At 36.6% G+C, this 20,887-nt stretch overlaps 2 protein-coding genes across 5 annotated transcripts in view; one reads left to right on the top strand and one right to left on the bottom strand.

Annotated features, from left to right (window-relative positions):
* Nucleotides 1-683, bottom strand: part of LOC106162489 (uncharacterized) — a 57,595-nt gene extending 56,912 nt beyond the window's left edge. For 2 of the 3 annotated variants that reach the window (XM_086996288.1, XM_086996290.1), the window contains exon 1: nucleotides 543-683. In XM_086996288.1, coding sequence (XP_086852414.1) covers nucleotides 543-546 — 4 coding nt within the window. In that variant the 5' untranslated portion in view covers nucleotides 547-683. The remainder of the gene's footprint in view (nucleotides 1-542) is intronic. The other variant, XM_086996291.1, reaches the window with a different exon arrangement.
* Nucleotides 684-833: 150 nt separating this feature from the next.
* On the top strand, nucleotides 834-20,522 carry LOC106151254 (uncharacterized). Of its 2 annotated transcripts, XM_013524403.3 has the most exons (4): nucleotides 834-940; nucleotides 9,470-9,550; nucleotides 12,907-12,987; nucleotides 14,048-20,522. In XM_013524403.3, exons 2-4 carry the CDS (start codon nucleotides 9,530-9,532, stop codon nucleotides 15,830-15,832), a joined length of 1,887 nt encoding a protein of 628 aa, XP_013379857.2. In that variant the 5' UTR covers nucleotides 834-940; nucleotides 9,470-9,529; the 3' UTR covers nucleotides 15,833-20,522. The 2 variants fall into 2 exon arrangements, with proteins under 2 accessions (XP_013379857.2, XP_013379858.2); XM_013524404.3 differs by lacking the exon at nucleotides 9,470-9,550 and having other exon boundaries at nucleotides 869-940.
* The last annotated feature ends 365 nt before the right edge of the window (nucleotides 20,523-20,887 follow it).

Below are 20,887 nucleotides of genomic sequence, written 5' to 3'. Positions count from 1 at the left end.
TAATTGGACAAGGCAATGTGTTGCCAAAGCCATTCCCAAGATAACTACCCAGTTGTGCTTTCTTAATCATAAATATTGCCAACTATTCTTGGAGATGATATGTCAATGGGCCTTGATTTTACCTCATCTACAAAAACTGGGTATTAACAGTGAAACAGGGGGAGGGGGCATTTTATGTGTCTGTACCCCCCCCCCCCCCCCCCCCCGAAACACACACCATTCTCAATTTTATTCTGCCATCTGAGAAACATCTGACACCCTGATGCATATATTCTAAATAGTTGATGTGTATATTTACCCGCATCAGAGAGAGCAGGACTGATACTTGTGGATATTTGTTAACTGTGTTGGCTGGTGAGGAAAATGTATTCGATCTGTGAATTATATTGTGAATAAATACTTCTACTAGTACTAAGCTGCATAGCCTGAGCTAGGATTGAGTGATAAACACGGCAAGTACCGGGAAATACATATAAAACCAACAATTGTAAACTGTGAGAATCGTACAGTATAACCCGTTATTTTTTTGAAATAATACTTACTCATCTCAGCCCAAGTTTCTTTCTATTTTGAAAGTTTCTTGTTCAAAGTTGCTTTGTTTTCTTTTTTCGTACCGACCGCTGTTCCATCGCGCATGCGTAAAAAGAAAAGGTATTAGACTTTCAATCTCAGACAAAACATTAAAATTCTAAAGGTCTTTGCGTGAATGATTTAAGACTTCATCGAATGTGTAATAAAATGTAAGAAATGTTTTTACCAGTCAGTTTTTATACCCTATAAATCCCCATCGTTGAAACGAACAGTATCAATTTATCAATCCTTTCAGCCCTTTCATAATCACCGGAAATCGCAAAATTATGCGCATGGAAATGCGCAGTGGTAATCTTTTGTTCGGAAACAAGATTTGGGTCAGAAGAGCCGGTATTTTATGCGAAATTTGGTAAGTGTATCTCATGATCAATAATTAGTCGCATGGCTTGGTGTACCGGAGTGCCCATGGGTTAAAATGCACGCATTTTGCTTGAACTTTGCCAATGAGAATGTGTAAAAAATCATTTGCAAATAGGTAGCATGTTTGAGAAAATATTGGCATCTCGCATCTTTTCCTGCGAAGGCAGGTGTTTTAAGAGGCATCTGCAGTCATTGTAGTCAATTTGCGCGCCCTTTAATCGCTGCTTATCGTGACAGTCAATTGCTGTTTGAACAGAGCATTTTTTACTTGGGAAAACGTGCCCGTGTCTTGATTTCTACGACCATAATAAGCAGGGACCCTTGACACTTTGATCCTATTTTCAATTACAATAATAACAAACTGAATTGATTGACTGACTACGGTGTTTTCTCTCGACACAAGTTACTTTCTCATTAACAGATTATGGTATAATAAAAGTAACCTCAAGGGTAGTTCTAAGGAATACAGGCATGTGGTTTCCTTATAAATAAATTACCAGTAGTACTTCACTGCATATGGAAAGCACTTTTAGACTGTCATGGTATGATTTTCTCCAAGAAATGTTTAGATTGAGAGTATACATACATAGTTGGCTTTGTTTGAATAAATCATATGAGAAAGGTAAGTGAATTTCAACACAGTGATTGGCTTTTGCAGGGTGATGATTTATCTTAAAACGTGTCATATTTATATTTGGGCACTTGTGTTAGTACATTAGATTAATGCAGAGGCATATAAACTGTAATTGTTGGCTGGAATATCATTTACTGATTTGGTATTTCATACCTTTAGCATTTAACTGTTGTAAGTTCTTCTGTTGAGTAAAGGATTTAATGTAAATGTTAAAGTGAAACAGGTATATCGACGAGAGAAATAAAAAATAAAAAAAATTAAATGTCAAACTCGGGTATAAATGATGGACAAATTTTGCGTGTGCTTCAACTGGATGCAGAGCACATTTACCTTGAACCCACCACAAAAAAGTTCACTAAATATTTAATATCTTTTGATATTTTGTGTGCAGAGATGATGGTTCTGGTATATGGTATATGGATCAAAGGCAGTCTGAGTGTGCCATTGAAGTCAAATGACACTTGTATCAGATGTGGACATTTTTGTCTCTGTGGACGATTTATTTCTTTTGAAGTTAAAAAAGATGAGCCTTTGGATTTTGTATATATTTTGAGAGAGCAGATAATTGTATTTGTTTCTGTTTTCTTTATTTTTACTTCCACCGGGGAGGTAACTAGTATGTTTTTGGTTCTGTTAGTTAGTTAGTTAGTTACTACTATACAAGTAGCTAGTTTGTTAGCAACATTATGCTGAAACTTGTGGATGGATTTTGATGAGATTTTCAAGACAAGTCAGAAACAGGCTAAGATTTTGGTGGAGATGGATTAATTAATAAGTTAATGGTTAATTATCTGTTAAAATTATTTGTCTTGGCCAAGGTAAGCCCTCTCTGAGTGCCTTTGTAGTTGTATTATGCAATTATCATTTTATGCATTCTCAGTGTCTAGACCAGTATAAATGCTCTACCAGTATATATCATATGTGGAATAGATAAGTTGTTTATCATTTCTTTCTGAGTGGTTAAAAAAATTGTGTGTCATACCTCTGTTACAAGTTGTATTTTATGTGGCTAGACCTCTGAGTAGTTTTCAATCTTTGTAAATCTTGACAAGTAGGTCTGATGAAGAGATAGGAAAAACTGCGCTTGGTATATGTGCACACTAGCATGAAAAAAGGACCGAAGAAATGGGGTTTAGGTCAGTTTTGTAAAAGAATATTAGTGTAATTTCGAGAGTTCCCCTTATCTTTTTATAATGTAATACCTACAAATGGTTTTGCTATTTCCTCATAGCATTTTCATTTGTCTTTTCGTGTGTTTAGTAAAAAAATTGAAATGGCATGAAATGTACTGTGTATAGATTGGTAAATTATTAACTAAGCTTTAAAGTTTTAAAAATATTAGATTTTGGACAAATTTTAGATATGTATTATATTTTCAATTGTTTTTCATTTAATAAAGGAAGAGATTTGTTTTTGTTCTTTGGGTGATGCAAAATCCATAGTCACTCTGTACAAACATGTTGTCATTAAAGAAAAACTGACATTAATCCCTAAAAACATTGACCATTGCTTTTAAGTACATTTAATAGTGTTCTTTGTGGAATATGATGAATAAGCCTCCAAGGACATTATCACAAAAAAAAAATATATATATATTTTGGAATTTGGAATTGGTCCAAGCGAAGTGAACGTGATTGTTAAGGTTTTTGTCTGTATGAAAATGCATTTTAACCTCTGCATTTATTTTTTTTGTGCAATTTGTTCCTGTCTCTGTCACAGTTGCGTGATGTAACTGTTTTCAACCCAGGTTTATATCAAGTGCAGAACCATAAAATTGCTGTCACTTTAGTCTGTGCAATTTTTTTTTCTTTTTTGCTGTGCTCTTAAAACGTAACAATTTTAAGTCTTAGCAATTTCTCATTTATTGCTTTAAAAGTATTTAATAACCGTACTAAAGTACTGATACAGTGGTAAAGTACTCCACATTTTATTTTGAAATTTTTAAAGAGGAAGGTAAGAAAGAGAAAGTCTAATGGCAGCATATGTTTAGCATAAAAAGCGTCAGTGCTGTTAGTGTGTGGGCTGGCAGAAAGGTGGGTTATATAATCGCCTACCAAGACTTCAATGCTGACCTAGATAAACCGCCCTCATCATTGCGCACACACCAGGATGTTAAAAGATTTCAGACAGTTAGTTTTAAGTTTGTGAGATAATGGGTTCTAGGAACTAGAACAGTGAATATGTTTTATTTGCCAAAACTGATGAACTTCCGTTGTTCATGAAAATCAAATTAATTGGACTCAAAGGCTGTGAATTTTTTTTTTTTTTTAAGACCTTTAGGTGTCTGTCTGGGAGAAGGGCAGTATATAATATGGTTATAAATTTAAAAAAAAAAAAGGCAAATCTATAGTTATACTCTTTGCAGTGAAAGCACCACAAATGCTACATAGAAATGTTAATCTGTGATTATAAAATTACATATCTGAAAGTTTGATAATTTTGGCCCATTGAGTCATTCCAGGCAGTGACCAACTTGTGAAAAATGACAAAATAATTCCTTATTTTGGCTAATAAGACGGTGGAATATTTCACTAAATTACAAATTTGTCTGAGCATATTGCTGTTGTATTGAAATAAAATGCAGTTTGTGACAACTGTCTGCATCAAACTGCCTCAGAATGAAATTTATGTCGTTCTGTCTGGAGATGAATGCGCTGCCTTTTTAGTGATTTATACTGATTCACACACATACATCCAAGATGATAGGAAATGAAGCTGGCAATGCATTAGGCCACACAGTACAGTCCAAGGAGAAAGCCTCACAACGCCAGCACTTGCTGTGGCTAATTCAGGATATTATGATGATCCTTCAGCCATTTCTTGCTAGTGAGGAATTTTTGATTTGGCTGTAACAAAACTGATTGGAATGAGCCCACCGACTGATGTTCTTCTTATTCCGAACCCCCCCCCCCTCCTTTGCGGATAGAGAATTCACGTGGGGACCAAATAACAACAAGTGCATTAGGACATACAGAAAAACATGACGAGAATAACACATTAACATTGATTTCCACATGAGGTCGGAGATAATGCGACCCACTTCTAATTGATTGTAATTGATTTCCTAGCTTCTGTTTAGGTAGAACATGTGATTTGGCGGCAGAGATCTCAGCAAGGCAGATTTTCTTCTTAAGGTGGATTTATCTAAATGTCAACTGACAAACGATGGGTCATTTCTTTAGTCAGTATCTGTTCATATTTATAAAGTTTTTTCATAGACCCCAACCCCCCCAAAAATTAATAAATTAAAAATGAAAAGAAAAAAACTAACGAAAACCCTGGGTTTGAATGCCTTAGTCTGATGCAGATTGTTCACAATGCCTTTGAGTGATGTATGATTTGTAGTGTACTAAAGGAAATTGGATGGGTTCTTTCTTTTCGCACGATTATTATTGAGATGGCTGAAAGTTTCTGGTGTCAAATTGCAGCCATGAATGTATGCTTGAGAGAGAGAGAGAGAGAGAGAGAGAGAGATTCAGACAGAGAGAATATTTTTGGATGCCCCCCCCCTCCCCCCATTACCAACACATTTTAACCCTGAGTTTAAGTCAATCAGAAACAAAATATCAGTTTTCATCAGTTCTCATGTCATTCCCTTTGTTGATTGAAGTTACAGCCACTGGTTCACATATTCTCTTGGGGGAGTTGCATGAACATTAATCAGGGCGTCTTTGTGCAGACTAATTTATGAATTATATATTATCATAACTTATTTTCGGCTCTGGTGGCAGATAAACATTCATTGTGACAGTGTTGGACAACAATGTCTAGTGTTTTACTTGTCAGCCACCAGCCTTGTTTTAATCTCCCTTCGTAATGCATAACTGGGGAAGCGCTAGCAATTTTTATCACTTAGCCAAAGCACCACATTTTTGTCAATTTGTTATCAAAATGGTTATAATTTGGCTAAAACATGTCAAATCAAGCCCATTTTCTTCAGCCAATTTAAGTCAGTTTTAGCATTTGGCTAAATTGGCGAGTGTTAGCGCTACCCCAGTAAAATACATAAAGTATTTGGTCCATTTTATGGTATCCCCCTTAAATTGTTTTCATCTCTTTTCATTTTTATGTACAGACACAGATGTGTCTGTACATATTGCCATCACCTGCGTCTGTCGTCGCCGATGCCGATGCCGATGGCGATGCCGATGCCGATGCCGTCGCCGTCGCCGTGCACTTTCCTTGTAAACACGATAAGTGGAAGGCAGTTTTACTTTTTGGCTTTATATTTACAGAGCTGATGAATATTCATAAAACGCAGGTCAAGTTCGAAAATCAGCATGATCGGGCCATTACTGTAGAAGTTATGCTGTTTTTTCACTTTTCAGCATATATGCAACCTTGTAAACACATTTTAAGGAAAACCGTTAGGTCTATTGTCATGAAACTCACAGGAATGGTCAGTCTTACTAAAACGCAGGTTGAGTTCGAAAATCAGCATAATCAGTGCATTATTTTAGAAGTTATGCTGTTTTTTCACATTTCTTCAGATTTCCTCAGATTTAATTCTTAGGCATGTTAATAGCCTTATTATTTAAGTAATAAGATACGTAAAAGTGTTTGTTTGACATTTCCTGCATCTTTACAACATTGTTAGTTGATTATGTAAAAATGATGGTAAACTTGTTATCGTGTATTGTGTAATAAAGTGTCAAAAATGGAAATAAACTCATATCATTGCAGTTTGTCAGATTCAATCATTCACTATGTTCAGAATCTCAGAATGGAAGAAATTGGACATTTAACACTGTTCTATTGATATTTTTCACATCTCATCAATTATTTTAGTTGATCTTATAAAAATGGCAGTAACCTATTAATTTTGTTTTATGTTAAAAAAGTGTTAAAAATGGAAATAAACCCATTTCAGAACAGTGCAGTCTTGTTTACATTTTGGCATCTTTAAGTCGTGACTTTGAAGTTCCATCGGCCTAAAAACCTTTGTTAGTCACGTTTACTATTTGTCCATGATACTAATATTTTATCATTAAAAATTGATGATCATTATGCTGTTAAACATTATGTAATATTGCATCAAAATTTGAAAAAAACCTATTATGGGCACTGCTCCCATGATGACCATTTAAGAAAAACCATGTCACTTACTGTTCTCAAACAGTACAGTTGATATGTACAGATGTGTCTGTACATATTGCCATCACCTGCGTCTGTCGTCGCCGTCGTTGCTGTCACTGTCGCTGTCGCCGGCGCCATGCACTTTCATTGTAAACAAAATAAGTGGAAGGCAGTTTTACTTTTTGGCTGTATATTTACAGAGCTGATGAATATTCATAAAATGCATGTCAAGTTCGAAAATCAGCATGATCGGGCCATTAATGTAGAAGTTATGCTTTTTTTTTTTCACTTTTCAGCATATATGCAACACTGTAAACACAATATAAGAAAAACAGATAGGCCATTTGTCATTAAACTCACAGGAGTGGTCATTCCTGCTAAAACGCAGGTTGAGTTCAAAAATCAGCATAATCGGGCCATTATTTTAAAGAAATGCAGTTTTTTCACATTTCCTCAGATTCAATTCTTAGGCATGTAAACAGTTTCATTATTGAACTAATAAGATACGTAAAAGTGTTTGTTTGGCATTTCCTGCAATTTTACAACATTATTAGTTGATTATGTAAAAATGATGGTAAACTTGTTATCGTGTATTGTGTAATAAAGTTTCAAAAATGGAAATAAACTCATATCATTGCAGTTTGTCAAATTCAATCATTCTCTATGTTCAGAATCTCAGAATGGAAGAGATTGGACATTTAACACTGCTCTGTTGATATTTTTCCCATCTCATCAATTTTCTTAGTTGATCATATAAAAACGGCAGAAAACTGTTAATTTTGTTTTATGTTAAAAATTGTTAAAAATGGAAAAAAAAACATTTCAGAACAGTGCTGTCTTGTTTACATTTTGGCATTTTCAAGTTGTGACTTTGAAGTTCCATGGGCCTGAAGACCTTTGCTAGTCACATTTTCTGAATATCCATAATACCAATATTTTATTATTAAAGTTGATGGTCATTATGCTGTTAAACATTATGTAATATTGCATCAAAATTTGAAAAAAAAAAAAAAACTATTTTGGGCACTGCTCCCATGATGACCATTTAAGAAAAACCATGTCATTTACTGTTCTCAAACTTACAGGAAAGAAACATGGGACTAAAATACAGCTTCAGTAGGAAATAGTCTGTTTGGTAATTCTTACTGCCAGTTAAACAGTTATTTTGTGAAAATTTAATTTTTCACATATTGGCATTTTTAAGGTGTGACTTTGAAGTTCCACGGGCTTGAAGACCCATGCTAGTCACATTTTCTGAAAATCCATGATACGTATATTTTATTATTAAAAATTGACGTTCATTATGCTGTTAACCATTATGTAATATTGCATCCGAATAGAAGAAAACACAATTTTGGGTGCTGCTGCCATGATGACCATTATGGGAAAACCATGTTACTTATGATTGCCAAACTTTCAAAAAAGAAATACAGGACTAAAATGCAGTCTGAGTTGGAAAAGCAGTCTAAGTGACTTCTTTTTCTGGAAGTTATACATTTTCAAAGTGTAAACTTGTCACATATTTTAATTACATTGGTATTACCTGTTGAGGATAATTAAAATTTGATGTTGAATTTGCAGTTTAACATAATGTATTTTTGCATCAGAATTGACAGTAGCCTATTTTGTGCATAGTTATTTCCTGTTTTTTGTCTGTACATTTGACAGCTTTGCTGCCTTGTTTAAAGAGAGAGGGAGGGAGAGGGCAAATGCACATCATTTTATCAACCAACCTTAAACCCTTTTAGTAGAAATAAATATTCCAAGCAGAAATGTTTTATGATGGAAAAAAGCTGTCATTGGAGGAAGAATACTGTGAAATGGCCACGGTAGAATGGTGTATCACTATGTGTGCGGAAGGTTAATACTGTGTTGTAGTGTTCACCTATTGATCAGCTGTATAACAAATAGAAGCAAGGATAGGCAAAGTATATATCGAGTAGTTGAGGTCACCTCAGTACAAAGTTGTGGACATATTTATATATATCTTCAGTGAAGTGTCAGGAATTGGAGGGGAGAAAGGCGTGCAGGACTGCTAGTTTTTGTGTGTGTGTGTGTATACTAGAGTGAATTTGTTTACATGTGTGTTTATAGCATGTACTCAAAGACAAGAGTGCCTTTTTTTTCGATGGAAGACACAATGTATTTAATGCATTTCTTAAACTCCCTTTACACTGGACGGTGTCCTTTTTGCTTCTTTTGTTCAACCATGAAAGTAGCGTCTTTGTGGTCACAGAAAAGAGTCACAAGCATTGCTTTGGTTACAGAATGAATGGTTGGGCAGTTTTTCTTTTTTTTTTTTTAACTCTCAAAGGGGCCATACAGGATGCTGTCCAGTGTAAAGGGGGCTTTACTGTACTTATACTTTTGGAAAAAGTGCAAAAGGAAGAGCCAAGTAACAAGTATTCTGCCCCCCCCCCCCCAATGCGTGCATGCGCGGGCACACACACACATTACATGGTGTTGAAATATAGACAAAAAGACAAATCTCTGTAATGTTTTTCACAATCTTGTCATTTTACTTTCTTTGAGAAAATCAATATATGTACTAGTATATACAATAAAAAGTATATAGAACAGACAGTGAGTGTTCTTATTTCTCACCAGTCCAAAAAGTCTAAATTACTATAGAAAGATACCACACTTATGTGCTTGGATGACTATATTATTGACTTTCCTGCTGAAAAAATACTAGCTAAATTGCACAATTTACCAATACAGTCTAGTAGTCTGTCTGGAAGTCTGTCCTTGAGATCAGTCCCATTAGTACTGCATGTAGATGTTGTAACTGTGTCTGTTCTTTTCCAGGGTGACAGATGCGGACAGCTGGCTGGGACCCCTGTCATGTGCTGTGCATAGTCTTGAGTCATGGAACAGTCACACAATGAGGTAAATTTTGTCACAGGTCAAGGTAGAACACTATAAACATGTGATGGAAAGTTGAGACTTGAACACGAGCCAAAATGATGATAATAATATAAATCATAATGTGGTTATTGTTTATCGGGGTTTTTAAAATTGTATTTGTTCATTGATTTTATTTGATGGTTGAATAGGTTTTATTCAGCAGAAATCTTTGTGTAAAAATCATATGATAGCTTCATTGTAGACGCTGATTTTGCTCCTCCACATCCCCCCCCCCCAGCCCCTGCTACACCCCTCCCTTTTCCCTCTCCCCTCAGCCCACACTCCCATGAAGCATTTGTACTCCAGTTCTCGGGGGGAAAAGCAGAAATTGCTGCACGCAAGGTTACCAATCCCCCTGCCCTGCCACTGCCGCAGACATAGTTGCTAGTGACAAATTACAAATGTCTCACTGTTCTGTTAATCTAGCATTACCTTGACACAGTCATTGATATTTGTTGCATTTCTGTAACTCCTAATCATTTGTGACCTTTCATGTCACCTGTGACAAATTTGCTGTCTACATTTTCATTGCATTCGGTATTCGCACCAGTGTGATTCTAAAACTGACAATTTTCTTGAATCACCTGTATTATATCACGGAGTATGCAGAGAATCAGCATTCATATTTTATGAGCAGGCGGTGAAAATTCATTGGAGTCTAATCTCTGTTGATTTATTATTTACTAGTAGCTGGCAAGGAAGCAATTAATTGTCACACTGCGAAATTATGATCCATTTAAAGGCAAGAAGTTTCCATACTATAATTTAAATTAATACTTATTTTAAAAGGAAGGCATTTGTTCCATTTTTAATTATGTACATAGGTTTTGCTCAATATCGGAAAACTTTTGTGATGAAAAGCTCAGCTCATTAAATTCAAGGGAGATATTCTATTGTAATTGTTCATTCAGTGTACTAGTAATGATAATCCATGTGGAGAAAAATGTGAGGCATATTTTGGTTTGGAATTCTATGTAGTTATAGTGTACTAGTGGTCATATATACTGAGGATTCCATAATGTGGCTTTAGTTTCATTTTTAATTGAAATTTTTAAGAAGAAAACATTTTTTTCTGCTTTTTTATCATTACTATCCCTTACTAACCACTTCTTATTCCAAATGCTGTAATCATGAAAATGAACTCCATTACTGTAAAAAGAAAATAGAAAGATTTATTTGTCAAAATTAAAACATTCTTCATAAAAATCTGTTGATATGACGCTATAATTTTATTCTGCGATTTAAACATGAGAGAGAAAGAGAAAGAGAGAGAGAGAGAGAGAGAGAGAGAGACAAGATTGATCCCTTCAGATATATATATGGTCTTTATTACATGCGCACAGTGCCCATTGCTATAGAGCAATGAAGTACAAATGAATTGAGTGAATGCACTTAATCGGTGACTAGCATGCTAACAGTCCATTTGTAGGTATTTTCACAATTATAGTCATCCTTCATGTGTGGCACTGTCACCTTGGTTCCAAGATATTAAATGCTATATATCTTCAAGTTCTGGATGGGTTCAGGCGTGTTAACATTTGACTTGTACAGTTCCATCTGAACAGGTCCTAGCCAAGTGTGAACATGGCTGCTGCCTTTATAAGATACAATCAGTCATAAATCTGTCTTGGACCAGGATCTTGCGCAGGCAGTATGGGACAGGTGTGTTCTGTCTGTGTGAGTGAGGTTTGTCAGTGTACCTGCAGATTGATGGACTAGTGGACAGGGTGGGAGGGACAGATCAACGCGGACTTGTACATGTGCACACAAACACACACACACACACACACACAGAAAGAGAGAGTAGGAGGATGGGTACCGATAATGATCTAACCAAGCCACGAAATTGCTTTAAGTACAATTTTTGACCCTTATGAGCCAGATGATGTCCCTAATTATTTATGCAGTTTCAGCTTTATCTTGATGTGATGTTACTGTTTTAATTGAGGGGTGGGGGGTCCGCTGTTTACTCCACTGCTAGTGCTATGTCTAACATGGTCAGTAGCTCAGGTTTCATGGAATTGAGCCATGTATATAGATATCTGCCCTATCTAATGTGAGGTCAGGCAGGATAACAGTGGTCTATGAGATTAGCTTACGAAGCTTGAGAGTAATACAGAGAGAGAGAGAGAGAGAGAGAGAGAGAGAGAGAGCAGATAAACAAAATAAATCTTTACTTTTTGATTCCATTGCCAAACTGTATTATTTCAAGCCATCATTAAGATTTTCTCCACCTGCCAGCTTTGAAGTAAAGAGACCCTCATTTGAATGTGAACGGCACGATTAGCACTGCATGCTGGGTGTGAATTATGGCAGCAGATTGATCCACGCATGGCAATGCTGGTATTATGTTCTCTACCTTCGTGAACAGTGGTTAGAGACTGGGAGATTTTACCTGAAATTGAGATCTATGCATTTTGGTTGCCTTATTGGATTTGTCAGCTGTAAATGTTTTACAGAAACGGGGATACGTTTAGTGTATCATTCAGCAGATTTTGAAATATATCGTATAAAAGCAAAGAACTTTGCTATTTAAACACATGTAGAAATGACAGCCTTGAAAAGTTAGTCATAGAACACACCTGCACATGCCAACGTCTGCATTTGATTCCCTAATAGTGTCGAGAAATAAACAAACCTAGTTTAGCTCAGAACTAAATTTTCTACCTAGGGGTCTACCATGGAAAGGTAGGTTATTACTGTAGAAGAGAGGAAATTGGAGTCTTGGGGAAGTGGGTGTGTGGAGGCCTTTCCTTAGCTCATTAATGAACCAGCAGTGGCTAGCTGCTGCTGGGGTAGCACTAGAAATTTTTGCGCTTAGCCAACTTACCACTGTTTTTGTCAATTTGTTTTCCAAATGGTTATAATTGACTAAAACAAGTCAAATCAAGCCCTTTTTGTATAGCCAACATAAGTCCGCTTTAGCATTTGGTTTAATTGGCAAGTGTTAGCGCTACCCCAGCGTTTAGTGCTTACTGATGATGTCCACAAATGGACAGTGTTCCCCTGCATTGGGGCACAGTTTTTAATGAAAAATTTCAGACCTGAGGTTAAGCTGTGACGGGCAGACAAACTTATCAATGTCAATTCTGAACACTACCTGTCCTGGTCTTTCTTACAGATGGTTTTATGTATAAATGTTTACACTTTATATGTGCAGTGTCCTTTTGTCATGGCAGATAGTGTTATATTTGGTATATTTTGTCTTTGCAGGATCCCGTTGTCATGGCAGATAGTGTTATAGATGTTATATTTGTTATACTTTGTCGTTGCCGGATCCCGTTGTCATGGCAGATAGTGTTATAGTTGTTATATTTGTTTTTACTTTGTCTTTGCAGGATCCCGTTGTCATGGCCGATAGTGTCAGTCCGGGAGTTAAAGATGACAAGGATGGAATGGTTAAGTCAGAAATTCTCCAGGTATGAAAAGACGGGCACATACACACACGCATGCATGCATGCACGCACGCACACACACACACACCCCACATATGCACACATACACATACACACGCACATACACACATGCACACATACACACACACACGTGCGCACACACACATACACATACACGTGCACACACACACACACACACACTCTTGAGATATTTTCCCTATATCCTCTGCCCGCAGAATGTGTGGTTACTGCTTGAATATTTTATCAAAGCAGAGGTGAATAAACAATTAATGTAATTCAGGGAAAAATATTTTGTATATAGTTAATCTAAAAAGGTTGACAATTTGGATGCTGAATCCATTGCTGAAAGCTTAAAGTGCTCTTGGGAGAAAATTTCAAATGTAGTATTTGAAAGTTAACATTATCTGAGAAATGTTTACTATATAAGATTGCCCAATGCTGATATTGAATCAATGAGTATTCTGCAACTTATAAATTTGAGTGTCTGCAAATTGGTATCAAAATCATTTGAGGATTAATTATTAAGCTGGGCTATCATTTCCGGGGAGGTGATGTTTTCTTGTATTCAGATGTTTAGGGTTTGAAATATAAACTATTTTGTATGACATTGTCACTGCTAGACGATCAAATCTCGGAATTGATCATATTTCATTTCTTTCTTTTCAAAAAATCAGCATGTTGTGTTATTTCTGTAAGGGACCACTCCACATTATACCCCTGACCTTAAAAGCATTTGATCCTTAAAAACATTGATCTTTTCTTTGTGGAAACATGAAGAAAAGGAAATAAGCAACTGGTCCTCCCAACTTTCTTGATTAAAATTGTGAGGAATAAAAATTATGATATAGCAAATAATAATAATAATAATTGGGGGTAGAATATTGAAAAATACTGTGGATTGGGTGAATTAAGCCATGTTTAAATTTCCATGTTTAATAATAATAATAATAATAATTGAAAAATATTGTGGATTGGGTGAATTAAGCCATGTTTGAATTTCCCTGATATTAATTGTGTTAGGTGATCCTAGTCCTCATTGTGTCTGTTCTTCTCTTTTTGACAGTCGCCCACTGTAGCAGACAGTGTCAGCGCCATGGAGGAGGACAAGGATGGAAAAAAGATCTTTCGCTGTAAGATCTGCAACAAGACATTCAAGTTCAACAATGGACTAGTGCGTCACGTAAGACTCATCCACGTTGGTGAGAAACCCTTTGAATGTAACATTTGTAAAAAACGCTTTGGATACAAACACACATTAATGGAACATCAGAATCTGCATTATGGAAATAAACCTTATGTGTGCTTAGTGTGCAATAAGCGCTTTGCGGCGCGCTCAAACTGGGTCATGCACCGGAGCGTGCACAAGAAGCCATTCAGTTGCACAATTTGCGCCAAACATTTTGACTCTGAGCCGCAGCTGAAGAAGCATTTATTCGCCCACCCCCAAGTGATGCTCCACTGCAGCATTTGCTCGTTTACTGCACCCACCCCCAGCCAGCTTAATCAGCACATCATGGAACTCCACCCGCCACAGTTCTTAGACACCACGCGGCCCAACCGTCACAGCACGGAGAGTGCGGGGTCGCGGGAGAGCCCCCCTACTAGCGGGGTGTCCCCGGAGCTGGAGGAGCAGTTACAGCATGTGTCAACCTCGGAGCAGGCAGTATTAAATGCAGTGGCCTCGGTCCAGCAGGCAGTGGCCAGTGGGCAAACATTTCCACCAGTCACCAGCGGCCAGTCATTTCCATACAATCTCCATATTTCACAGCAACAACAACAACAACAACAACAACATCAGAATCAACAACAGCAACAGCAGCAACAACAGCCTGCTGCCTCCTCAGCAGGGACGAGGATTGACAACATTGCAGAGAGGTTAAGCGCGACTGCCAACGCCTCCTCATCGTCCTCGCGTCCCGACATTGACCACACAGCATTGAATAATTCTCAAAACTCTCTCCCCATGGAACTGACTGTGAAGAAGGAAATGGAGGAGTTTGAGGATGGTGGCAGCACAAATCACAATCACAGGGCTGAGCTGGAGGGGGGTGTGGATGCAGTGCAGAAGCATCAGCAACATCAGCAGCCACTCGTCAACTCCCAGCATCAGCATCATCAACAACACAATCACCACCAACAGCATCATCAGAATCAGCAACAGCAAAGTCAACATCAGCAACAACAGCATCAACATCAGCAGAATCATCAGCAACAGCAAGGACAGGGAACACCTATTCCTCCTCCTCCTCCTCGTTCTACCCCCACAGGAGATGGTGTGATCCAGAGAACTCCCTTACCTGGGATCGATGCCATCTTTTCCAAATCTCGTAGCACAAATGTCGTAGGAATCCCTCAAGCTCCCATCTCTAATCCTGTTCAGAATCTCAACTTCGGTGGGCTGGCGGCTGCCTTCTCTCCACCGGGACTCTCACCAGGGGACCAGTTCGCAAACCAAAGAACTCTCTACAGCCGAGATTTATATTCCTTGGGGTTCCACACGAACCCCCTTAGTCCTCCTCTCTCTATTCCCTCCAGCCACGCCCTAACAACGCTGGGAGATCCACGCTTCACGGTCCAAAAGGAGGTCCGGGATGTCGCCATTCAGCATAACGCCCAGCCTCCAGAATTTCCTGATCTTGATGATGTCATTGACCACTATGTAATGCAGGGGCGAATATTCAAGTGCGAACACTGCAACATTCTGTTCTTCGAGCGTGGGATCTACTATCTCCATGCTTCTCTGCATAGTCCAACCAATCCCTGGGAGTGTAACATATGTCACAAGATGTGCTCTGATCGCAATGAGTTTACGCTGCATTTCGTCAACCAACAGCACACAAATTTATAATGTCGACCAATGGACCTGACAGGGAAGAAATATGAAGCAGGTCAAATTGAACTAGGAAATGTTCATCTTTTGAGAAATTGAAACTAAGTAGGTGACAGTAGAAGATCTCTGTGGGTAAGCTGCACTTTATATCAGACATGTACCAGTTGATGAGAATTACAAACTGCACTTTATACAAAGAGGTGTAAAGAACAGTGACAAGAATTCAGTGACCAAAAACATAATATTTAATGGTGAGGAAGAGGTCCAAACTGAAGAGATTAAATTCTGCCTGAAAACATTTACTGGAAATGTGCTACACTATTTTTGATACTTTGGAGAATTCATTGCTGTGAGTGGTCTCCACCCAAGACAACAGTGAGAGGCATGGACAGTAGACGACTCGGGCAAATAGATCTGAAATAGACACAGAACTGTGTTTCTACATGGATTTCATTATATGGGGAATTCTCGAATTTCTAAAGATTTTATTCGGGCCCAGTCGCATCCCTGATTGAATGAAAGTCAGTAAAGGCTTACCATAATAAGCTTAATATCAGCACAAGCAGATGGCACTGATGTCTATTGGCTCTCCCTTAAAGCAATGAGGTGCTCTGAGACCAGCTTCGCTCACGTTCTCTAGAATTTCTATCCCCAACAAGGTTCTTCTAAAACCATTTGATGGAAATTATTGATGAGAATTAGTGGCAAGGATGCTAGGCAGCCAATTGCTTCCTGAGTGGTACATCTTGTGTAATAAATGGAAACATTGGCACATTAAATACTGCTGACCTTGAAAATCCACATGATATCGCCACAAAGGACTACATATGTGGACAGACTACACCGATTGTGTGAAACATTTACAAGAAGTATGATTTTTTTTAGGATTCAATAGCACATAAGTCAATTATTTTAAACAATGTGTTTGAGAGCACATAAAAATTAACATATTTTTTAATTTTCACATACTTTTGTGTAAATCATAAGTGCTCGTAGTAAGATTTTAAGCCTGGATATTCTACTGGGCACATTTCAATGTTAAAGTTAACCTCATGTACCCCCAAAACAAATCTTCAATATTTCTATATCACTGAAGTCGAGTCAATGGTCCTGGTATCAGTCAACTTAATTGCAAAATGAAAATAAAAGTCCCAGATATATTTTTCCCATTGTACCCATAGCTTGCTGTAGTTTGGGGCATTAGTAAGACAACCCCCAAGTTAAAAAAAAATAGTACTCTGTGCTAGTATAGATGGCGCTTATAGCTTGGTACCATGAAATTGTTAACCTTGCCAATCTGAGGATAAATGTACAGAAATCTCCACTAAGAAAAAAGTTATTGGCAAGAATATATTTTATTATGAAAATAATAATCAGTTTAGACCAATGAATAACAATGACATGATGTTGTTAAAAGTTTCTAGTTTAATGTGTAGACCACATGGACATAAGTATTGTATTGTAATGTAATACTATTAGTTTTATTAATGAGCTGAGACCTGTCAGTGGGACTATACACAATTTCATAATTGGGTGCTATGGCAATCATAACTTTAGATTTACCTCATTTTTGACTGTATTTTCATGTATTTATATATATCTATATGTATATTAGTGCTTAAAATTTAATTGTATAGTTCTGTTGAAGTGGCTAGGTGCTCGCTTTCTAAATGGTATATTTTGTAATACATGGAAAAAGGTATGAATTGTATGCTTTGCCTGTCAAGTGCTTAGTTTTTACCTGCCAGTAAACGCAGACAAACTTTTAGTTAAAGATTTCTTCCTAACCCTGTTCTGCAGCAACGTGATATGACAAAATTCAGGCACTGCTGATGAAGTATCTGATCTTTTTTTGCTTCAGAAATTTCTGTACTCGGTAATCAGATAAACAAAGTCGAGGGTTGCAAACTCTTCATTTCGTTATGCAGTCAAATTCACAATGATTTATCATGAGATGACTTTACTGAGAAGGAAGATTTGGGAGGGGCTTTCAGAATTTGAAAGCAGAGACATGTTTTGTGAAAGGTTTGTTAAGTTAACATTGCATGATGGGATTAGTTTGCCGAATTAGAGTTTCATATACAAAATGAGCTTTGTGAGCAACATGGAAACAAAAATTAGTAATTGTTGGCGTTTGAATTTTTGGGATCCTGTCAGATTTTCCTGTCAGACTAGGACATATTTAGACCGGAAACAAGTCTGAATAATGACCTCAGACTACAAGACTGGACTTATGGTGCCTGATGACCAGTGTTAGAAATTAAGGCTGGACCGTCTGCCCGTGGCTGACAGCTTTCAGAACGGGCTGAGAAGTTTTCCCACCCAGCAGACATTCAGTCCAGCCACTTTTTAAAATGGCTGGACTTTCGGTCCAGCAACTAATTTTCCTAAGAGGCAAACACTGCTGATGACTGGAGTTTGGCCCATTTTCAGTCAAAAGTCGCCGGGGTTGTTGGAGCAGTCATGATTTGGTGGGGAGGGTGGGGGCACACTTGTAACATGCATGTAATATTTAACACGTTTTGCCCCCTTCAGCAGGCCCTTTGGTCTTGGTTTGTATTTTGTTTAGGGGTAGGCAGTTCTGGATATTTTCATATCATTGATGCTATATAGCAGAGGCCAAGGAGTAATGATAACTTTGTACCTATTAACCTGTAACAAAATTTCAATGTGAATAGTTTAGTTTTACTGGAAATGCTAGCGCAAGTATCTCTTTATTTATTTATTTATTTATATATTTAATTTTTTATGTTTTATTTGCATGGCATGTGTTGTTTGTTTCTTAAGAAACCCATCAGTTTAATTTTACATTTCCTCAAATCTGGTAATTGTTATTTGGTAAATGGGGTATGGGATTTTTTTTTTTTAGTTCATTGAAGTCTTTTTTTTTTTTACTTTTATTTATTTATCTTTTTAATTTAGATTGATGAAAGCTTTCTGAAGCATGAGTGTATAAAGCTTAGGTCAGCTGCTGGGGTGCTTTTGCAAAGAAGGCTTGCATGATAACAAGGTAAAATAATATCTGGTCCTTGCTGAATGGCACTGCATATACTTTGTTATATTTTGATAGAATATAGAACATTTGTAATGCTTTTCCTAACCTGTAATTCAGTCTCAGTTTTTTTTAATTGCATGTGGCAAGTCTCAGTTTTTTTTTTAAAGATGTTTTTATGTTTTTTCACTTTATGTTATGTGTATATATTTGTACCATTTCTTCATGGTAAATTATGAATATAAAAATGTATGACTGTTTTACATGTTTGTAAAACCTTAGACATTACTGCAGCAGGATTTGTCTTCTTCATTTGTTCTTATTAGGTATTTATTTCTACTGTACATTTTGTTACTTCCTGCAGTATCGAAGCACAATGTAACAAATCTATCAAAGCATCGGATCAAATGTGACAGGTCTTAACAGATTGATAAAAATTGAGTTACAGATCTAAAAGAAAAGGTAGATGGATAGGCTAGTTGTGGATATGTTAATTTGTTTGTATAATATTGATCTTAAACATATTATAAATCTAGCACGTAAATTAAGAAGATATTCACATCTTGCTCTACAAAACAGGTCTTTTTAACTTAAGCAATTATTTCAGCTTGTAATCATGTATGTATTTTTCACATTTGACCTATGAGCAGGTCTCACAAAACTGATGATTGTAACATTTTAAATGTGACTTTGATTAACTCCAGGTCTTATCTGACTGAAGGTTAATTTTGACCCTTAATCCCAATAAGGTAACATTTTGGGCAAAATTTGATCATTTACAGTATTGATTCAGACTAAGGTTCAAATCGTGTTGAGGATGTCAGATGCAAGCAATTTTACTATTTCATTTCTCTCTTAGGTAATCTCACATGGGACCTGTTTTACAAAAATTGTACTTAGCAAAGTCTTCTAAACAAATTTAGTCAATTAGCAAAGATTGACTGTGCAATATTAGGCTTTGAGCATTTGACTAAGATCAAGGAAATAACAATTTTGCCTGTGGGCCGAGTTTACAAAATGCAATTAGCAGCTCTTACAATTCTTTGAGGAAAAAAAAACTACTTTGATGGCTGAAATTTTCAGCAGACTTCGCTAAGACCGATTTGAACTTTTTTTCTTTGTTCAACAGGCCCCTGTAAAATGGATCTCCACGGGGACTGTAGTATCAGTATTTGATGAAAACCTGTATATTTCTGTATTTATTATACATACACAATTTGCACTAATTAATGCATGTATAAAATTAAACATGTATTGGCGGGAGTTTTATCATTCAAACTTGTAAGCTGAAAACCTAATGGCTGATTTAATTAATAATGAGGTGTTCAGTGCAACTGCTATTGGTTGGAAGACTTCCTGGATTGGTTTTTCTGCATATTGTTAGTCTTTGTTTTGTATCGTATTTACATAGCTTTCTTCTGTTGTCATGTATATGTACGATTTTCATTAAGATGCACACTAATCAAAGGCAGAGCAAAGTCACCAATATGTTTTCATTATTAAGATATATTTCTGTTAACGCTGCAATCCTGCTAGCTTGCAATATTGGAAAATGACATTTTTGTAATTAGAAATAAAAAATTTAGTAGTCTCTGTAACAGTTGCAATATGTTGGACAGTGCAAAGACAATGTTGGTATAAGCTCTAGTGTAATATTAACTGGCAATGTTGTCATATATGGTATAGTTTCATAAACAATAAATATTTGTTAAAATATGATGGCATTTGTTGTTTTTGCCTGTCATTCCACCACTGTGCTCATGGTACGTTAAAAAAATACTGAAATACAAATGGTTCTGTTCAAGTATTTATTTAAGATGTCCATTTATGTGTTCAAACACAAGGAAGAGCAATATGTTGTCAACATTCATTTTATTCTATTTAATCCAATTTCAAGTTTGAATCATTTGGCCAACTTGGAAAAAAAAAAAAACGATTCTTGGGTGACTTTCATCAAGAAGAATACCCCTGCAATTCACTGCAATTATATGTAACAGAATCATCTTATATCACAACATGCACTGGTTTTCACATTATTTTTGTACCAAATGGGTAGTAGTAATACAAATAAAAAATACTTA

This window comes from Lingula anatina, chromosome 9, assembly GCF_051362555.1.
Source record: "Lingula anatina isolate TDL-2025a chromosome 9, LinAna3.0, whole genome shotgun sequence".
Classification (NCBI taxonomy): Eukaryota; Metazoa; Brachiopoda; class Lingulata; order Lingulida; family Lingulidae; genus Lingula; species Lingula anatina.
Note: the sequence above shows the minus strand (reverse complement) of the source record. Positions and strands in the feature narration are given on the sequence as shown.